The 19,450-nt window shown below is 43.4% G+C and overlaps 4 protein-coding genes across 4 annotated transcripts; 1 reads left to right on the top strand and 3 right to left on the bottom strand.

The window, feature by feature from the left end:
- Positions 1-754: 754 nt before the first annotated feature.
- Positions 755-2,404, bottom strand: ASPACDRAFT_53400 (carboxylesterase/lipase family protein; the record flags this gene model as incomplete). Its single annotated transcript, XM_020202744.1, has 1 exon — positions 755-2,404. One exon carries the CDS (start codon positions 2,402-2,404, stop codon positions 755-757), a length of 1,650 nt encoding a protein of 549 aa, XP_020054913.1.
- A 929-nt stretch (positions 2,405-3,333) lies between these two features.
- On the bottom strand, positions 3,334-5,157 carry ASPACDRAFT_31262 (uncharacterized protein; the record flags this gene model as incomplete). The annotated part of the gene is made up of 5 exons (XM_020199801.1): positions 3,334-3,558; positions 3,590-4,017; positions 4,083-4,248; positions 4,362-4,451; positions 4,525-5,157. 5 exons carry the CDS (start codon positions 5,155-5,157, stop codon positions 3,334-3,336), a joined length of 1,542 nt encoding a protein of 513 aa, XP_020054914.1.
- A 2,574-nt stretch (positions 5,158-7,731) lies between these two features.
- On the bottom strand, positions 7,732-9,102 carry ASPACDRAFT_122437 (uncharacterized protein). The gene has a single exon (XM_020196539.1). The coding sequence runs from the start codon at positions 9,030-9,032 to the stop codon at positions 7,866-7,868; it is 1,167 nt and encodes a 388-aa protein (XP_020054915.1). The 5' UTR covers positions 9,033-9,102; the 3' UTR covers positions 7,732-7,865.
- A 1,540-nt stretch (positions 9,103-10,642) lies between these two features.
- Positions 10,643-11,896, top strand: ASPACDRAFT_1889724 (uncharacterized protein; the record flags this gene model as incomplete). The annotated part of the gene is made up of 2 exons (XM_020198543.1): positions 10,643-10,846; positions 10,917-11,896. Exons 1-2 carry the CDS (start codon positions 10,747-10,749, stop codon positions 11,894-11,896), a joined length of 1,080 nt encoding a protein of 359 aa, XP_020054916.1. The 5' UTR covers positions 10,643-10,746.
- Between the last annotated feature and the right edge of the window lie 7,554 nt (positions 11,897-19,450).

The raw sequence follows: 19,450 nt of genomic DNA on the forward strand, positions 1-19,450 counted from the left end.
ATCGTCAATCAGATATATATATATAACTATATCCCGTATATAAAAACTGCACGAGAAAACGGAATCCTCCTCTGCTGATCGCACCCTCAAATTGACCTCTTGTTCACTGCAGTGGCAGTGTTGTGGTGTCCGAATCACGATGGGTACCCCTCGGACGAGTCAATTGATTGCAGGTCTTCAACTTAATTCATTGAATATCTTCTATGTACAGAGTAGAATATAACGATATAACGACTTCAAAAGATAAGGTTACTTGATACATGGCTTGAATCCCTAGTTCTGCCGACAATATCCCTTCAAGTTACTTGCATTTTCCTGATGGCGGCGAAACATACGTTGCCCAGCTAACTTTAACGGCCAAACCACTTACAGCCTTGCCCTGGGGATCAAGATCACGCGTCAGATAGTGTAAATCTAGGTTTGCGGGCTGCTGTGGGGCATGTAATGTATAGTAAGCCGCAATGACTGCGTAGGGAAGAGTGGTACGGTACGTATGCTTGGTGGCGGTGTACGACGTCGTGGGTAACTTTCCCCGGGGATTTCGGGCTTCTTGACTTTGGCAATCCAAGGTCCGTCCATCCCCCCCCCCCAAAAAAAAACATCAAAAAAGTGGCAAAGAACAATTGTTGATAATAATGGATTCTAGGGTTGGATGCTGGACTATATACTTGGAGTCGATGCTAAAAAAGTAGGGACTAATGTACAATCTCCGAGCCTGCTGCTGCTACTGCTGCTGCCGTCTGACGTCCTGCTCTTACCATTCGACATTGTAGCTGAACCAGTCCCGGATCAGGTTGATACGGGCCTGGGACTCGGCGGTAGCGCCCATGCCCCAGGAGTCACCCAGCCACATGGTGGTGGCGTTCTTCTTGCTGGGGTCCCAGGTGGGCAGACCATCGCCATTGGGGTTACCGGTCTTGATGAAGTTGGCCCAGTAGGCGCGCATGCGGTCGGCGATGGCGTAGTCGGTGGAGGTCCAGTTGGCCGTGGTGGCGCCGTAGGGGATGGAGTGGAAGGCGTAGTAGAGTTCGGAGCCATGGAAGGCGCCGCCGCTACCCTCGGTGGGCGGGGCGTGGGTCCAGTAGTAGGTGTAGACGTCGCTCTGGGCGCCTCCCTTAGCCCAGTCCAGGGCCCAGTCCCAGGTACCGGTGCGGCTGAGGTCGCGGTAGAACTCGTTGACCGCGTCGTCGGCCTCGTCAGCGGTGGTGGCGGGGTACAGTTCGTAGAAGCGAGCACTTAGGTTCTGCTTGGTGCCGTAGCTGAACAGGTTGTCGAAGTCGGTCTTGAAGCTGGCCAGCGTGTAGTCCTGGGTCTCCTCGGCCCCGGACTCATCCTTGTTGTTGCCTGTCAGGATGGGCACATCACGATGGCTGTTCTGGCGGAGCGACTCGCCGTAGCCCAGGGGCAAGACATAGCCGTCGTGCACGGGGCGCCACTCCGGGGGCTCCATGAAGGCGGTGATGTTGACGTAGGGAGTCGGCTCGTACCAGATGCCGTTGGAGAAGCCGTAGGAAGTGAGATCCGAAGCGTTGAGCGCACGCAGCTCAGCGATCGAGGTCATGTTGAGCGACTCTAGGAAGATCTGGCCGTAGTTCTCTGCGTTCTCCTTCTGGCGGTAGCTGGTCGAGGCGCCCCCCATCATGGGGTCACGGACGCCGCGGGCGCCCGTCTCAGCAATGACGCCGACCACCCCCAGCCCCTCCGTCAAAGGGCTGTACATCATGTCCAGCGCCCCCGACGAGCCGGCCGACTGGCCCCCGACGGTAATGTGGTCGGGGTTGCCGCCGAACTGGGCAATCTCCTCGTGCACCCACTCCAGCGCCGAGATCATGTCGAGCACACCGTAGTTGCCGGAGCTGTTATGGGCCCCAGCCTCGGCCGACAGCTCCGGGTGCGCCATGAAACCCAGGACTCCCAGACGGTAGTTGATGGTCACGACGATCATCCCCTGCGAGGCGAGCGAGGCGCCGTCGTAGGTGGGCACGTCGTTCGAGCCCACGTAGAATCGACCACCGTAGATCCACATGTAGACCGGGAGGTTGTCGCCCGCCGTCGCATTGGCGGGGGCCCAGATGTTGACCGACAGACAGTCCTCGCTCATGTAGTCGCTGCCGATGGTGAAGATCGACGAGCCCGTGTTCGGCTGCATGCACTGTGGGCCGAAGACAGTCGCATTCCGCACGCCGTCCCAGCGGGAGGGCTTCACGGGGGCTTTGAACCGACGCTCCCCAGTCGGGGGTGCCGCATGGGGAATGTTCTTCCAGACGTTGATCCCATCCACATACTCCGAGGTGGTGCCCAGCACTTTACCGTAGCTGGTCTTGACAATCGGGGCCGAGCTCGCCAGCGCTCCGCTCACCAGGGCAGAGGCGGCCAAGCCGGAAACAAGGACGTGGGGAATCATTCCTGATATCACACAGTAGATTCACTAAAACTCCAAAGATGTAGAGACAAGAGAACGACGGGAGTGAAGAAGAGACGAGTTATGCTGGAGGCGGGGATCCTGGCAGGTTTAAGTAGCAGATAGGGCAGAATAGATGACGTGTGCAAGTTTCGAGAATCGTTAGGTTCGACTGCGAAGGAGAACCCCAACAAAAAAATAAAATAAAGAATATAAAAAAGCAAAAAGTAAAAAGTAAAAAGAAATTGAAATTACTTTAAAGATATATATAAAAACTTAAAATAAACCTCCCACAAAATAAAACTACAAACAAACCCTGCCGCACGACTACTGATCCTGCAATCTATCTGTTACCGTCTCTCGAATTAATATGCTTGTGGTGGGTAAATCCACTGGAATAGTTACTGGTTTACTCTGCTCCGAAGTTTCTGCTCCGGTCTCCGGGTTGGGTCCGGGGATGGTACGATAATCTCTCTGGCACTGCTGTTCATCCCACGGAGCTCGGTAATTACCCAGTCTGCCAGACGGGATTTTCATTAATAATGTGTACTCAATGACGATCATGTGGGCGATCTATTCTTGCATTATCTTCTACCGGTTGAACTCTTTAGCTGGAGTTCCTGCCTATCAGGTACAAGTTCTTCGTTTTCCCGTTCAGGCAAGTCGATGAAGATGCAGACTGGTATCACAACCAAAGCGACTGACTTTCTTCACCCTGTTCATTTTGCGAAGAGTGTTATCAATTTCTCCGCTGCTCTGCTACTCTAAGAATTACGCATGTCTCCTTTCACCGGTGAACCGCCGTGTCTGAATTTACTCTACTCGAGCGTCTCACCCGTCCCCCCACTCGACGAACCCAGCCACCAATCCAACTCCTATGCCACGTAACGTTCCCATTGTCACCGCATGCATCCCCCCCACGTGTCATTGCCCTAGTACCAGAGCACCTTGTTCCAGAACAAACTCTTATCATTAGCAAGATCATCGGTCGTTACCGACATGGTAGTGTTGAACGACAGAGTGTTGGTCATGTTCCCATACTTGGGCCAGTAGATCTTATCCTGTGGCCACAAAGTGTTGGGGTTGCTGGTCAGGACGAAGGACAAAAGATACTTTTGCATCGTGCGCTGGGAATCGAAGAGCATCAGCCAACCGCGCTCGTGCTCTGGGTACCAAAGGAAAACCTACCGCAATCGTAACATTCACCGAGGTCGAGGTTGATGAAGTCAGCCCGTTGGAGGGGACGGTGCTGTAAGTGCTGTACCAGTAGTAGTACTGGTCCGTGCCGTGGGTGGCGTCACCCAGGTTGACGATCGCGTTCCAGGTTTCGTTGTGCAGCGCCTGGGTCAGGGCGAGATTCTTGCCCGTCATGTCGAACCCCTGACGGATATCTGCCAACCGGTAGCCTGCGGCCGGGTAGCGGTGGGCGGGGTACAACTTCAGAATCTCCTCGATCACGTCGTCGGTGATGGAGGGGAAGTACATCTGCAGCTCGGCGGCGATGTCCGCCTCGCTGGTCACCGTGCTGGAGTTCTGACTGTTCTCCTCGTGACGCTCATGGGAGATCACGAGAGGCCCCGAGAAGTTGAAGTTCTTCTGGTAGAGCTGCGCCTCGTCTGGCGGATCGAATTAGTGAAAGCGATCGATGGACTGGTGATGGGGGGGGATGTTTGATGCGTACAGGTATCGGCCACGATGGCACCGTCAGCGCGCGGCTGCAACTGGTAACTGTAATTGCTGGCTACCTCGCTGCCAATGGTCATCAATGTGGTGAAGTTCACGGCCCGTAGACAGCCAATGTCACCGCCGGGGCAGCCCACCGCGGTGGAGACATTCTGATAGTAGTCCTGTATGGAGGTGTTAAGTGTGAGTCGAAATTTCTCTCTTTCAACCTCGTATTTGATAGCAAAGCGAAAAAACAGGAGGGAAAAAAAAAGGGTAGAGAGCAAAGAAGGCTCACCTCGGCCTGGTGGTGACCGGCCCCAGGCACGTAACCCGGAGACATGATGTAGGCCTGCTTGAAGAGTTGTGGGGCACGTCCGCTAAAGCGCTAAATCGTCGCAAAACAGGTTCACTACTGTTAGTGATTCCGTCGATCCCGCTGAAACGGAGACAAAACCCACTGTGATCTGGAACATGACCTGGGACGCTCCAGCGGAGAAGCCTGACAGAGTGACCGCAGAGGGATCTCCCCCAAACGCGTGGATATACTTTTGGACCCATTCCAGCGCCTGAGTGACGTCCCAGACGGCAGCGTTGGCGGCTCCCCCCTCGTGCTGGAAGGACGGCCCGTTGAGGAGCCCCGTCACCCCCAACCGGTAGTTGGCTGCCACGAAAATGAAGTCCTTGGAGAGGTCAAAGAGCCCTTCGGGCGTACTTTGAATCTTGCTGCCTCCGGTGAAGCCCCCCCCGTAGACATACATCAACACAGGCAGCTTCTTGCTGGTGCTGTTGGCGGGCGTCCAGACGTCGAGGAACAGACAGTCCTCACTGGTGCTGCAGTCGATCGACTCGGAGACGATATCACCGTAGTTTATCTCCGTCTCCACCAACGGCAACTCAGGTTTGGCGAATCGCCGGTCCCCGGTGACGGGGGCGGCGAACCGAATGTTTTGGTAGCGATAGAAGCCCAGTGTATCGTTGCCAATGGCCGCCTCAACGGTACAGTAGTCCAAGGTGACCCTAGGCATGGCAGACCCCGCTGCCGTAGCCAGACTGGAGGCCAGGAGGAACGCCCCGCAGATGAGGGAACGCATTCTGGAGAAGATTCGCCTTCGGGACAAAAGGAGGTGCACAGAAAGATTTTGCTCGATAGGAGTCCGTAGCCGGTGCAGGTCTTACATGTCGACCTTCATCAAGGCGGGGGCTTTTATAGCGAAATTATCTCACCTATTTCCTAATCATCAGAGGGGTTACAAAGTGACGATCTTCATCTATCATGAGGTAACTATCCCTCTCTCAGACCAGGGTCACGGCATAAGTAGCGGGCCGCGCGGCCTTTCATGTCGGTGTAGGTTAGTTACGGAGTGCATGGAGTGTACGGAGAGGTCGGAGAGTTATAGGAAACTGTGGGATGTACGGAGGTAACTCCGTAGAGCGTGAGACGAATAATAGCGAGAGTGGGGGGAGTTTGTTTAGTAAGATGGAATGGCAGGGTTGAGATGTCGGGGGTCGGGGGTCGGAGTTAGTGAAGATTACGATTACTTTCGGCAACAGAAAAGTTAATGAGGATTCGGGAAGCTCAAAATATAGAGGATCTCAAAATTGCCTTGACCAACAAACACAATATTAATATTTTTGTGACCCACTGCCAAGGCCCTAGCATAATAAGTTTATTAAGCAGGCCGCGATAAAGTTACGGGGACGTACAATATATTACCTGTACAATACAGCACGACAAAGTATGATACCCACCTTAAAATCCATAGTTCTTTCTTATACTAGTGGCTAATTGCTTCATTCCTAGATTTATAGGTCAAGGCCCCAAAAAACCATAGTAGGAAATTACTTTTTTTAGCTCTAATTATCAGCTAATATTATTCAATATAACGTAATCGGACACCGAGCCGGCGCGATACCGAGCCGGCGGCGGTCTGCCGCTGCCTCGCTAACTGCCTCGCTGGCCGTGTTTTAAGATTATTTAACTACTAAAAAAAAACTATATATATTAATTTTTATTATTTTTATAAAAATATTTTAAATGATTATATTTTTTATTTTTATATATACTGCAGCGGGCTGGCCGGCGTGCCCTGGCCGGTTTTAATACTGCAGCTTAAATTATTTTATTTTTTATATCTAAGTTATATTAAAGTTCCTTTAGCCTATTAAGATATTTTTTATTATATATAATAATTGTTATGGGACCAAGGCCCTGATATAGAGCTCAGCTTCAGGCACCAGTTGATGCCTGAGGCCTCGCACGCTACATACTAAACTAGCGCTAGCTTAGCACACATAAAGAAATTTCGTACGAACAGACGAAATAGCTCTTCAGCTATTTCTTCTTGTTCTAAGGCACGTTTCGATTAGCACAATCCATCCGTCCCGTAACAAGTTAGATATAGAATAGCAGTAGTCTATTGATTTTTAAAACTAATTCTTACTATTCTAAAAATCTAACAGAACCCTAGGATTTAAGTATCAAAAAACTAAAAGTTATTAATATTAAGATCTCTATATACAAGACATAAAGATAGACCACCTTTAATCCGCCATGTTCTCACAGGTTATCTATGACAATAGAATAGTAGCAGTTTATTAATTTTAAAACTAATTCTTTCTATTCTAAAGATTTAAGGAGGCCCTAGGAATTAAGTATTAAAAAACCAAAAGTTATTAACATTAAGATCTTTATATAGAGAATACGGGAGTAAGCCACCTTCAATCTGCCATGTTTCCGCAGGTTATCTATGACAAGATCCTTCCAGCAAAGTTGTCCTTGCAGGCTTATATGTAAATATAAGAAAAAAAAAGTGTCTCAGGTATTGAATGTTAATTCTTAAATAAATATTTCTCCTACTTATAAAGACAAAACCAAATGTGACGATGCTCGACCGGGTCTGAAATTGCTCATACAAATTCTGTGAAACTCAACAAGGATCACGCATTTCTTTGTTTGCTACAACAAATGTGATGATAAGCACATTTCAGAAAAGTACTCCTTGTCAAAATGAGCTTTGGAGATATAAGAGGTCATCTCGCATCTAGCATGCTGAAAAGAGATGATTATTCACCTTTTCTCGTTGATATGTGATGTTTGCTATTTTAGAGCTTTCTCCCGAGTCACCCAATAAGATAACATTATATAATATAAGTGCTTTCCCTTAGTATATAATTCCATTAAATGAAACCAAGGCTAGAATAGTGAGTCTTTTACTTGGGTGTGTTCAACCTTGGCAAAAGAATAAGCGCTCCTGGAAACCAAACGTTATACACAATATTTGAGCATAAGGGCGAACTTGGAACTAAGTTGCTGTGGAGCGCAAATTGTTAGATGGCCAGATGGCAGTAGTCAAAACTGAATTCATCTCCAGAGAAGAGGATGATCGCGAAAAATAGCCTCATCACTTCACCGGCAATTAAAAAGGCGGGAAGCTAGTACAGAAATGAAGACCCTCACCAGGGAGCGACTTTTGTAAATATAGTATGCTTGGCACACTAGGCTCGCTCTGGAGTGTCCTAACAGACTCTTTACTATGTAGAATGACCACAAGGTCCGAAAGGTCTGAGCTAAGAAAAATCGATGAACTAAGACTAGAACAAGGAAGTTTATGGAAGACTAGAACAAGGAAGTTTATTTCCATAAACTTCCTTGTTCTAGTCTTAGTGCTTGTGATACAAAAATATAGTACTTGATTTCATCTGAGATATTGAAGTAATAGCAGCTTGATGTTCTTAAATCAGGCAATCGTAGTTATTCCTCGACACAAAGTATCTCAATCGCGATCTTCCAAGGACACACCTAACGAGATTCCGCACTTCCCAGTATTCCAATAGGCCTAGGAGAGTCGACCCAGTCCATAGGTCCAAATTGTGCATTCATACTCACATCCTTCGCATGATAGGCTGTTCGGGGCCGAGAATGATCAAACATGGTACCGCTAAGGAAGGTATGAGGAAATCCGTGATCGAATTCGTAAGCAGATTCGATGTGCTCAACCTCCTGCTCAGACAGCTGGACCCTTAGACCATTGATGCTTCCCTGTAGGTGATCGACCTTCCGAGCTCCTACAATCGGGAAGACGTAAGGTGCCTTGTGAATTATGTAGGAGAGGGCGATCTGGGGGATATCCACACCCCGCGAACAAGCAACCTGCTCCAAGACCTTCGAGACTTGCTTATCGCGATCCGAGGTCGGAATAAAGTTGCGACCCGGGTTGTGCTTCTCTCGTTCTCGAAAACCTGCCTCGGTCTGAAACCGACCCTGGTTTAAGGTGCCATAAGGACAAAGAGCCATGCCTTCCTCTAAGCACATTGGCAGAATATCGCGTTCGAAATCCCGCATAGCTGCATTCCACATGCCCTGGTAAACCACGAAAGGACGCAGACCGTGATCGCGCGCGTACTGATTTGCCTTGGTGACGATCCACGCGGGGGTATCTGAGATTCCCAGGTAATGCACTTTCCCGGCGACGACCAAGTCATTCAAACCATGCATCAACTCTGCAATGGACGTGGCATAATCCCAGTAATGGACATAAAGAATATCAACGTAGCTGGTTTGTAGCCGACGAAGGGATGCCTCAAGGGACTGTCGCATGGATTTGGTTCCATTGCCTGCTGTGTTGGTCGATATCTTGGGAGCTGGGTCGAATTGACAAAGGTTGGAGTATTTGGTTGCCAGAACAATCTCGTCACGATTCCCGCGAGCCGCCATCCATTCGCCCAACCATTGTTCGGACTCTCCGTCGCGATATACATTCGCAGTGTCAATGAAATTCCCGCCATTTTCGTAGAAGTGATCGAGAATCTCAAAAGCGGTTTCCTTGGAGACTTCACCGTAACGTTCCGAGTGCGCTCGCCCGAGAGTCATTGCCCCAAGGCATAAGGGGGACACGCGGACAGAAGCAGTGGGCGCCAATTGCCGGTAACGACCCAGGGGGGACGGAGTCGAATCGTTTGAAGACATTATTTGAGAGAATGAATCTTGTAGTATCAGGTTATCAATTAATAGCCGATAATCTTGCAATTCCAGATGTGTTTATAGACTGGGAACAAAATCAGTGGCTAGGATACGCCTCTTATATTCATAGTGCCTTCTACGTCAGGCTAGGTGAACCTTGGAAACTTTGAACATATGGTTGGGAGGGAGAGAATCAACGGTAATATCGGCGTTAATGCAAGCTGCTGACAGACCTGGAGTAACGTAATCGGTAAGCGAGTGGGCCGCGCAAGCAAGTGGGCTCCCTGTATATCACATATACAAAAGCATACTTTGAAAACTTATAACTTTACCAACTTTAAACTTTATGATAGTAATATATTACACTTATATATACTTTTTATATAGATATACTAAGATTTAATATCTTCAAGACTTTATTTATACAAGTATTATAATATACACTGTAATCTTAGGTATTTAAAGTTACTTGGTATTTGATAATTTTGAGCTATTCTACTTCTACATAATATAAAATAGAAGTCGATTATTCTTAACTTTTACTTTATGTATAATTTTAGGCTTCTAAATGACAACATTGTTGAGTAATAAGGATCTGAACGTAGGCTCTTTTATATGCAATACACAGGAAGCACACTGGCTTGCGCGGCCCACTCGCTTACCGATTATGTTATTGCTTGTGGGTGTCCACAAGCCCCCATGCGGATGTCTGCGGATTCCCTCCTGTTCTACTGTGTACACAGTAGACTTTGCGGAGGCGTCACAGGGATTCCGAAGTCGCGCGCCATGAGGGCCGCAGAACACAACCCCAGGCTCTGGCCCCGATAGGCCTTGACGAGGCTCAAAGTTCGTCCGGAAAGCAATGGTCAGGAAGAAATGGATGTACATAGAGACCAGAGATAGTAGGCACCTGCATATCGCCTAAGGCGAGAGGTCGGCGTATGAATACACACACACACACACACACACACACACACACACACACACACACACACACACACACACTTGAGACATCTGTGTGCTGGTCAAATACTTATCATTTGTGACGCACTCATACATCATTCTTCTATTTGATTTGCGAGAAAGCATAGAAAACAGGTTAACATGGATAAGCTTTCTCTTTGGTTCGTTACGTAATCGTAATTTTCCTCGACCTGGATGCAACGCACTTATCATGCCAAGTTCCGTCATTTGTATGACATCATATCTTCAACTTCCGCTAAGAGCGATAAATCCGTTGGCAACGGTTGGAGTTTCATCCATAGTAATGAAACATGTAATGTACTAGGCGAACTCCAGTTATGGCGGTAATTCTGCCGGGGTTCTTGGCAGAATTGCTATACTGTCTAACTCGGTAATCAATCCACGAGATTTTGATTCGGAAGAGTGACAAGATGCTTACGGAAAATTGCGAGGTTGAAAGTTCAATATTCAGCTTTCATGTATCCTTAAGACCAGATCCTGGTGGACTGGGTGTGGACCCAGAAGTTATATGTGGCGACGCCAAAATAATAGCGGTCAGCAATTAGCGCGAAATGTGGGGCGCACGCGACACTCGACCTAACGAGGGTCCATTCCACGAGTATTTTCTGCAACGATCGGATTTATCCACGGAAATAGATCCTATGCGCATGCTGTCAGAATTATTAGGAGCAGCTGGCCCTCTTTCGTGCGCCCCCAAGTCCATCAGCACACAAGCTTACCAGATTTGGGCCACAAGATGCTTACACCCAAGAACCTCCCAGCAGATGATTGGCGCGGAGTATCAGATGCTAAGGAGCGGAGAAGATTGCAGAATAGAATAAATCAGAGAGCTTATCGTAAGTCCCTCCGAGCCTGAGATCTACTGCACCAGCAAAATGCATATACTCAAGATGTCCCAATGAGCAGGATTCAAAAAGAGGCTTCAAAAAGGTCTCATCTATCCCAATGGGCAATGGCGCCCTGTGCAAGCAAAACATCAGCCGAGGCAGTCACCCCGTCCCATAGCATCAAAGTCTACAGCGCCAGCGACTGTGCAAGACTTAGTATCGGACAAAGATGTGAACCATGCACTGATCCCGAGGAGCTCCGCTGCTGGTATTAGTAAACCGTATTACAGCTTATCTAAGAGCGTCGATTCTAGAACAGGCATCAGCAATGCTGAACTATCTCGATATATGTCGTCGTGGGCTGGAAAGGTCAGCACTCAGTGGCTCAAGTTACTCGACGTCCACAAGAAAGCGATCTTGTTGCACGAGGTCGCCCGTTTTCACCACAGTTATTGGCTCAATTCGCCCTGTGCGGATCATCTGCTTTCTTTAACGAGAATCAATGTACATCGCGCGTTTGTCCACAACATGGTGGTGTTGGGGATCACGTGGGAGTGGATGCAGGACGACTCAATCTCCCCGTTCGTAATGGCACAGCCAGGAGGATGCTTCAAAGAAGATGCGGTCATCCCTGCAAGGCTTATACCGACGAGCCTCCAGCGTCGCAGCATCCACCACACCTGGCTTGATTTATTTCCTTGTCCGATCATGCGAGATAACTTGCTACAGGCGGGGAATGACTGGGATGACGAGGAATTGTGCACCGACATCATGGGTTTCTGGGATGGTACCTCTACGGGGCCTTTCGGGTTACTCATCTGGGGCGAGCCTGCTGATCCGAGGAATTGGGAGGTCACAGAAGGGTTTAAGAGAAAGTGGCAGTGGACGCTGCAGGGATGTGTAGAGTTGAAATGGTCAACGAACTACTGGCGAGCAAAGAGGGGCGAGAAGCCGTTGTTCTCGATGGGTTCGATATCTGCACAGCAGCAGAGGTCACTACACGAACGATCACATGTTTCTTCAGGTTACAATGTACTGTCAGGGGTTCATATCCACTGAGATCAAATCTAGATTGCTACCCCTCTATTTATACTAAGTGTGCTATGTGTGCTAAAAGTGACTAATGCATGAATCAGGTCTTACAAGTCAGGAAAACAAAGAGTTTGTACTCTAAACTCTAATTTTTTCTGATTCAGTGTCGTTTCAATTAAGATAATGGTATTCTCTCTCTGAAACACAATAAGCGAAGCCTTTCAGTAATCTCGACCAGCTCTGCGTTTCGGAAACGGGATTTTGCCCATCAATACCTATGCCTCGATTCTTGTTCTGAAGGGACAAATAATGATAATATAGATTCTTGTATTACCAGAAATTGTAGGATACATATTCGATTGTGTTCTATGTGATGGCTTTGTATCCTATTGAGACAGGGCAGGAATGAATCTGTGTTAAGGAAAAGAGGTTGGTTCGGTATAGGATAGTAGCAGTCCAAATTCTCAAGATCAATCCTTGCCATTCCGGAGGTCTGGCAAGGTTCTGGGGTTTAGATACATGGTGGGGAATAGCGCCATTGACATCATGACTCTTAAAAAAACTATATTATTTCTATTATATACATATATCCAGTTCGAGCTAAAGATATTAAAAAATATATCAAAACACTGTTGTAAAGGGAGAATGGGTCAGTTACGTATAGAATAGCAGCAGTCTATTAATCTTCAAGACTAATCCTTACTATCCCGAGGGTCTAGCAGGGTCCTAGGGTTTAAGTACTGAGAAACCAAAAGTCATTAACGTTAAGACCTCTGTGTAGAAGATACGGAGGTAGACTATCTTTAATCCGCCATGTTCTCGCAGGTTATCTATAACAATAATAATTATTTAAATATTTTTATAAAAATAATTTCTTTTAAAGTCTTAATAGATTATTTATTTAAATTTAAACTCCGGATCGAGAACAATTCTATAAAAATAAAAATATTATTAATATCAGAAAAATTAAAAAAGCTAAACATTGTCATGGGTAACTTGCGAGAACATGGAGGATTGGAGGTGGATTACCTCCGTACCCTCTGCGTGTGGTCTTGACGTCAATGACTTCTGATTTCTTAATATTTAACCCCTAGGATCTTGCTAGACCATCGGAAAGCAAGGATTAGTCTTGAAATGAATAGACTGCTACTATTCTATATTTAACTGATCTTTTTTTTTTATAATTCTAATTCTTTCTCCTCAGTTACCTATAGAATACAGTATGTCACTGTAATTATTATGTTTAGATAGCGGTTCAGAATTAGAAACTTTTTCTATTACTGATAGTTTATTATCTTCGCTATCAAATTCTTTGGTAAAGGATCTTACCACAGTTAGAGATACTATTAGTCGATTATAAGATTATTAACAGCTGCAAAAACAAGTTGTCGAGTTACAACGAGAAATTTAATATAACAAGATCGAATTGCTATCGACTCGGCAACGAAAAACTTTTTTTTAAGTAAATTCAAAATAAATATTAAAATCAAAGATATCCCGTAATTTGAATTTTTCTTTAATATTCAAAAACGTCAGGAGTAGTTTTATAATCTAGATTATAACTTTTAGAAGATGTTATCTAAGTTTTATAATAATTATTGTAAGATTCTTAAGACTGTAAGCTATATAAGTGCGATCTGCCGGCAGAGATAGTACCGTTATTTTAAAAAATTACTACCAGAATAAAAAAAAACGTTAGCTATTTGTAGTCTGTTTTTATTTAATAGATACTCTTTCTTATCCGAAATGCTGTTATTTTCGAATCTGATATAATAAGCCAGTTAGAGTGAGCTCGGCAGCGAAACAATTGAGATTCTCGTGAATTTCACGCTTATCTTAATACTTTAAAATAATATTTTCTTAAATCTACTGAAAAGAAACGCAGCTATATTTTTTTTATAAAATTACTTTCTGATTTCAGCTGCTATGTTAAAGAATATGTATACCAACTATCTGAGAAACGAGACAAGATGGTATCTTTTATTATTTATTATTAAAACCTATATATATAAAAACAAAAATATAAATGGGGATCTGATAGATCCAACACGTCTCAGAAACGGCTATGATTCTATAAGAATACTTAACTTTCTGATTCTAAGTCTGATTATTTTAAGCCGACCAGAAAACTACTGCGGTGCTTTTTATATAATAGTATTAAATATCTTGCTAATCAAATTTTTTAAAAAAAAATCAGCCCGAATTTAAGAGTTGCAAGCTAGAAAAACCAATACAAAAAAATAGAAAGGGCTGAGGCTAACTTTTTTGCCTCGGCCCTGTATTATAAAGTAGAAAGAGCCGATAAGATGTCGATGCCAATATAAATATTCTACATTAGAGAAATCTATACAGATATTAATAGTTATACGGCATGTGATCTGGTTAGTATTAAATTTATATAATAATACTTTTTTTTAAAATTACTAAAATCTTTATTAAGATTTAAAGTTATTAACTATATTTCTGTTATTAGCTATGGGATATAAAATATTTCTTTAGACGTTACTGATTCGAGAGGAGTATAACAGTGTTTTATTAGATTATATATTACTATTATCTAAAACGTTTTAATATTGCTTTTAATAACTACTCTGCTCGACTACAAAATTTATTTGTTTTTATAAAGTAAATAATGGTAGTTTGAATTTGATTAAATCTAAAAATTAAGTCCTCGGGAATTTACTAAGGCCTGCCGGAATAGCGCTTGTGTTTATACTATTATTAAAGCCCTAAAAAAACTATAGCTTTCAGATAACAATAAGAGATCAGAACACTGTCTAAACAATTCTATTTCGTCAGAGCTGGTCAAATTTGCCGATATTTTTTATCTAATTAATCTAATATTTTTTTAAATACTACAATAAGAATTATACTATCGATCTTTTCGAAGGCGAATCACCCCCGTTTAGACCTATTTATCCTTTTTTAGAGAAAGAACTCTTAGTACTTAAAGATTATATTAACGAAAATACTGCTAATAAAAGAATACGCCTATCTAAAAGCTCTGCAGGGGCCCCTATTCTCTTCATACTTAAAAAGAATAAAAGTTTGCGGCTATGCGTGGATTACTGTGGACTTAATAAAGTTATAATAAAGAATTAATATCTATTATTTTTAATCTCTGAAATCCTTAATTGATTAGCCGGATATAAATATTTTAGTAAAATCGATATTCAGAACGCCTATTATCGCATCCGTATTAAGAAGAGAAACGAATAAAAGACTGCGTTTTGTATATATTATAGTTATTTTAAGTATATAATAATACTATTTAGCTTGCTTAATACATCTGTTTTTTTCTAAAACTATATATATTCTGTATTGCATAATATTCTTAATGTCGTTTGCATTGCGTATCTAGACAATTATTTTATTTTTTTAATAATAAAATATAAATATACTAAATATATTAAAAAAGTATTGATACGACTATGATAAGCTAATCTATATACTAAATTATCTAAATACTCTTTTTTTCAGCAATAAGTTGAATTTTTTAAATATATTATTTCTGCTACAGGTATTACTGTTATGGGACCAAGGCCCTGATATAGAGCTCAGCTTCAGACACCAGTTGGTGCCTGAGGCATCGCACGCTACATACTAAACTAGCGCTAGCTTAGCACACATAAAGAAATTTCGTACGAACAGACGAAATAGCTCTTCAGCTATTTCTCTTGTTCTAAGGCACGTTTCGATTAGCACAATCCATCCGTCCCGTAACAATTCGTGGTCAACACGTGGAACGACAGTTTCCGACAAGCGTAATTTAGTAGAAAGATATAAAGTTTAAACGAGTAAACGCGTTTTATTTAAGCTATACTGTAAATTTTAATCCTAGCATAAGCTGTTTTCGCCAATTACTGCTACTAGAAATTATAAAGTCTTATCGCAAATGTGCCAACGACTGGTCTGAGAATAACTGGATATCAAAATTTAAATACAAGTGTTAAAGTACAGTAAGTCTGTTGTGAGTTTAGACTATTTAATAATAATTTTTTTTTATAATTTAACTTCGAGACTTTTTAGGTACAGTCCAAAAAAGCTGGTTAGTATGACTATCTTAATGTTATTTTTAGAAAACTGATTCTCTTAGTGACCTGGCTTACTTAACCAGTCGTCTGAAACAAGTGCTCTGTGAACTAAGATCTAGTTTTTTATTTTTGGAAATATTCTCAAATAAAATTTGTAAGAATGATAGATCAGTTTATTATAATATTTTGCGTTATAAACTTACTGAAAGCTGTAATAATATAAGCTTGTGTTTCCGCGAATTATTATACAGAAAAATTACTGATTTAAGTATTGTAGAAAAAATAATAATATCAGATTCTGTAATAAAGAGCATCGACTTTTTGGATAAGATTTTATATTATATTAATTGCAGGCCGATGCCAGTCAACCACGCCATTAACATACCTAGATTATACGAAGAAAAGTATTTGGAGAAGCTTCTTGGCTTAAGATTTTATGTTAATTAAATAAAAAAACAAATATTCTATAAATAATAATATTTTTTCTCCGGAAGTTGAACGCAGTCTTTCAACCTATCTAATCTGTTATTAGAGAAGATAGGTATACTGTGTGTTATAAGATATTTACTAATGTGTTCCTGGAATTCGCGGAAGGTATTAAGTTTAGTTTAAAAGAACTTTTATTTTGTTAAATAGATATTGGGAATAATATAAAGTCGCTTGTCAACAGTTTGTTTAATATTTATTTTTACATAACTTTTATTATTATGGCTTAGCGAAATTTGAGCTCTGGCAATCTAGGCTTATACTTCGGCGTGGCGAGTGTGTAATTGTATTATATTTTTGGCTGCGCAGATATATAATATTTAACAGAAATAAGACTGATATTGTAACTATATTAAATAAGTCTTAAACAGTTCTAAGACGCGGCCGAAGAAATTTAGGAATATTTAATTTAGAGTAATTAAGCTGTTATGCTATATAATGAGGTATAATGGACTAACTGTTTGAAAGGCAGATGTCCAGATATCACATATTAGTACTGAAGGAATTAGTTTGTATAGCTGTTTAACTAATATTATCTAACTAATATGTGATAAGTATTAATCCCGATAGTCAGAGACTATAGTCGTTTTAGAGTTTGTCTGGTTTGTTCAACTACTACTATTTTTTTATGGATTTCTAGTGTAATGCTTGACTATAGTTGAGTTACTTATTTTTATTAATTATGACCGAAGTATTGTATATGGTATAGGTAATGCCTCAGGTAAGACCGGTGTACTGATTCGAACATGTCTTATACAGTCCTCCAGCTTTAATGCGGGCCGCTTAAGAAAGTAATGTCACTAGCGTTCTGGCAGTAAGACCGAGAACCAAAAGATATGTGTTTGTTGGTCAAGCCAATTTCGAGATCTACTGTACTGCCCCTTCGCTTCCTGATGGGACAGAACTGTTAGCTTCTGGTTTATTCCACTAACGCCTCCGTTCCTATACCTATTACAAAACCCGACTTAAGCTAGGACGCTCTAGGATTTAGTGGCGGGATTGTCTGAATGCCAGAAGATTGTCTCTAAAATTCGACACTAATTTGGATTTGTAGGTGGCTGGATTCTGCTGTCATGACCGCGCACGCGATACGACAAAACCAGACACTGTTAACTTGCTTTTTCTCCCTTGATCTATGAAAAGCAGGACAAAATTACTAGACTATATTGATTTCCCTTTCCTCAATACGATGAGCCTATTCTGATCAGGACTGTCACCATTTCAGTAGAACGTGACCTATTAGTCGAAGGGATAGGCAGGCGAGCTACACCGCAAGCTCCGCGGCGGCAGGAATTGCAGATCTTGGGCGGGTCTCCGTCCTAGAGCAAGACCCACTCCGAGATGCACGTTGCGTTAACGGATCACAGGGGCTGCGGGAGAGTCAATGCTTACGGCATGACTCTTGCGTGAGAGGACTTGGCTTTGCCGGTTGTTTGCATGGTCCCGAATTGCGAGTGTGCCAGCCGCCTTGATCAAAAATTTTCAGCATGCGAGATTCCTACATAGCGTCAAGAAAGAAACTATTACGAAATGAATATGCCTTATCAATGAGAAGACGGTCGCGGGAGAGAAAGTGAAAGGCCTGCTAAACACACAGTAATAATGATGCTGGCCCTTCGCCTTGGCGATATGCAGGGATCCACTATCTCTACAGCCAATTGTCAGGGCAGTACGGCTTACGCAAACTTTTACTGGGTGTTTCTGGATGTGATATATCGAACGCAGTTACCTTACTCAGTTTGAAGCTCTTACGGGCGCTTCATAGAACGGGCAACTCAATATTTCTGTGACTAGCAACTTTGGCACGTGGTATGCGGACAAAGATCAGCTCTTCGGAACAGTTTTATTATGCCTAATTTTCATTCAAACACATTATGCTATGAACGGAGGCACGTAATGTCACGATACGCCCAATTTCACATGTCATCGATTCTGGATGAATGCTAGTCTTTCCTAATGCTTTCCTACACTCGCACCGTCAATCAGAAACACCTGGAAAGTTGTCTACTTCTTCCTTGTCTTAATGTTGTGTCTCCGAACGAAGTTAACGATCAATCCTCTTATTCCAATAGACCCCTCCGCCTGCCTTCCCTTGTAAAATAAGGATGTGATTCTTTCGATTTTTTGGGTGGTTATTCTCATAGTTTCGAGGCCATGCGCTTCTGAAAATTACAATCAGCCGGCTAAATGCTATCTGGCTTATACATGACTTGTACAACCAGGTGTCTCCAAGGAAGCATTGTTGAATGAGCACGATAAAATAAAATGCAGCACCTCAATTCTTTTCTCGTTGCGAATATGCAGTCTTCATCTTATCTATATTTCCTAACATTGAAATCTCCGTATAAGTAATATGATGGGTACAATCCCTGCAAACAATACCTACGCAACACCACACATTATCACTCGTTGTGACGTGACTGCCCTACCTAGTCATTTCCAATCACAGGGATAGAGCGCCGTAGAGCACCTCAAACTATAATCCTTTTTCGGATTACTATCCACCTTTGCTCTCTTTTCTACTCGGAATCGCACAAAAGCACTAGGCATCACACCTACCCACCCATCCACGCTCAAACGAACAGCGAACTCGGCAGGTAGGCTGCCCACACTTGGGCATCCACAGCCGAAGTGTCAGAAGAGAAAGAATCAGATAGGCCAGAAGCTGATTATACATATCGTGCTACTCAAATACTTGACAAGTGGTTGTTTGCACCATTGATTCTGATGGATTCCCGGTTGATCAACGGTCGCTCAGAATCGACGGGCAAGGAGCGTAAAGCTCAGTAATAAGCATTTTCCAACGAACGCAGACAAAATTTATGATTGTTCAATGTGATACAAAAACAACTTGAAATAAATCGACAGGTTGGCCAAAGTAGACTGTCACTGCTCGCCTACTGTGGTAGTGCAGGCGATGACACCACGCCGTTGTACCTGCGCCCTGCAGTACTTACTGTCTTCCTCTTTCTGGGCGTTTCTACCGTCCTTTGCTTGGGTGAACTCTCACGCTTCTTACGAAATGCCGCAGCCTTGATCTCCGGGTCGGGAAGGTGGGCTG

Source organism: Aspergillus aculeatus (assembly GCF_001890905.1).
Source record: "Aspergillus aculeatus ATCC 16872 unplaced genomic scaffold ASPACscaffold_11, whole genome shotgun sequence".
NCBI lineage: Eukaryota > Fungi > Ascomycota > Eurotiomycetes > Eurotiales > Aspergillaceae > Aspergillus > Aspergillus aculeatus.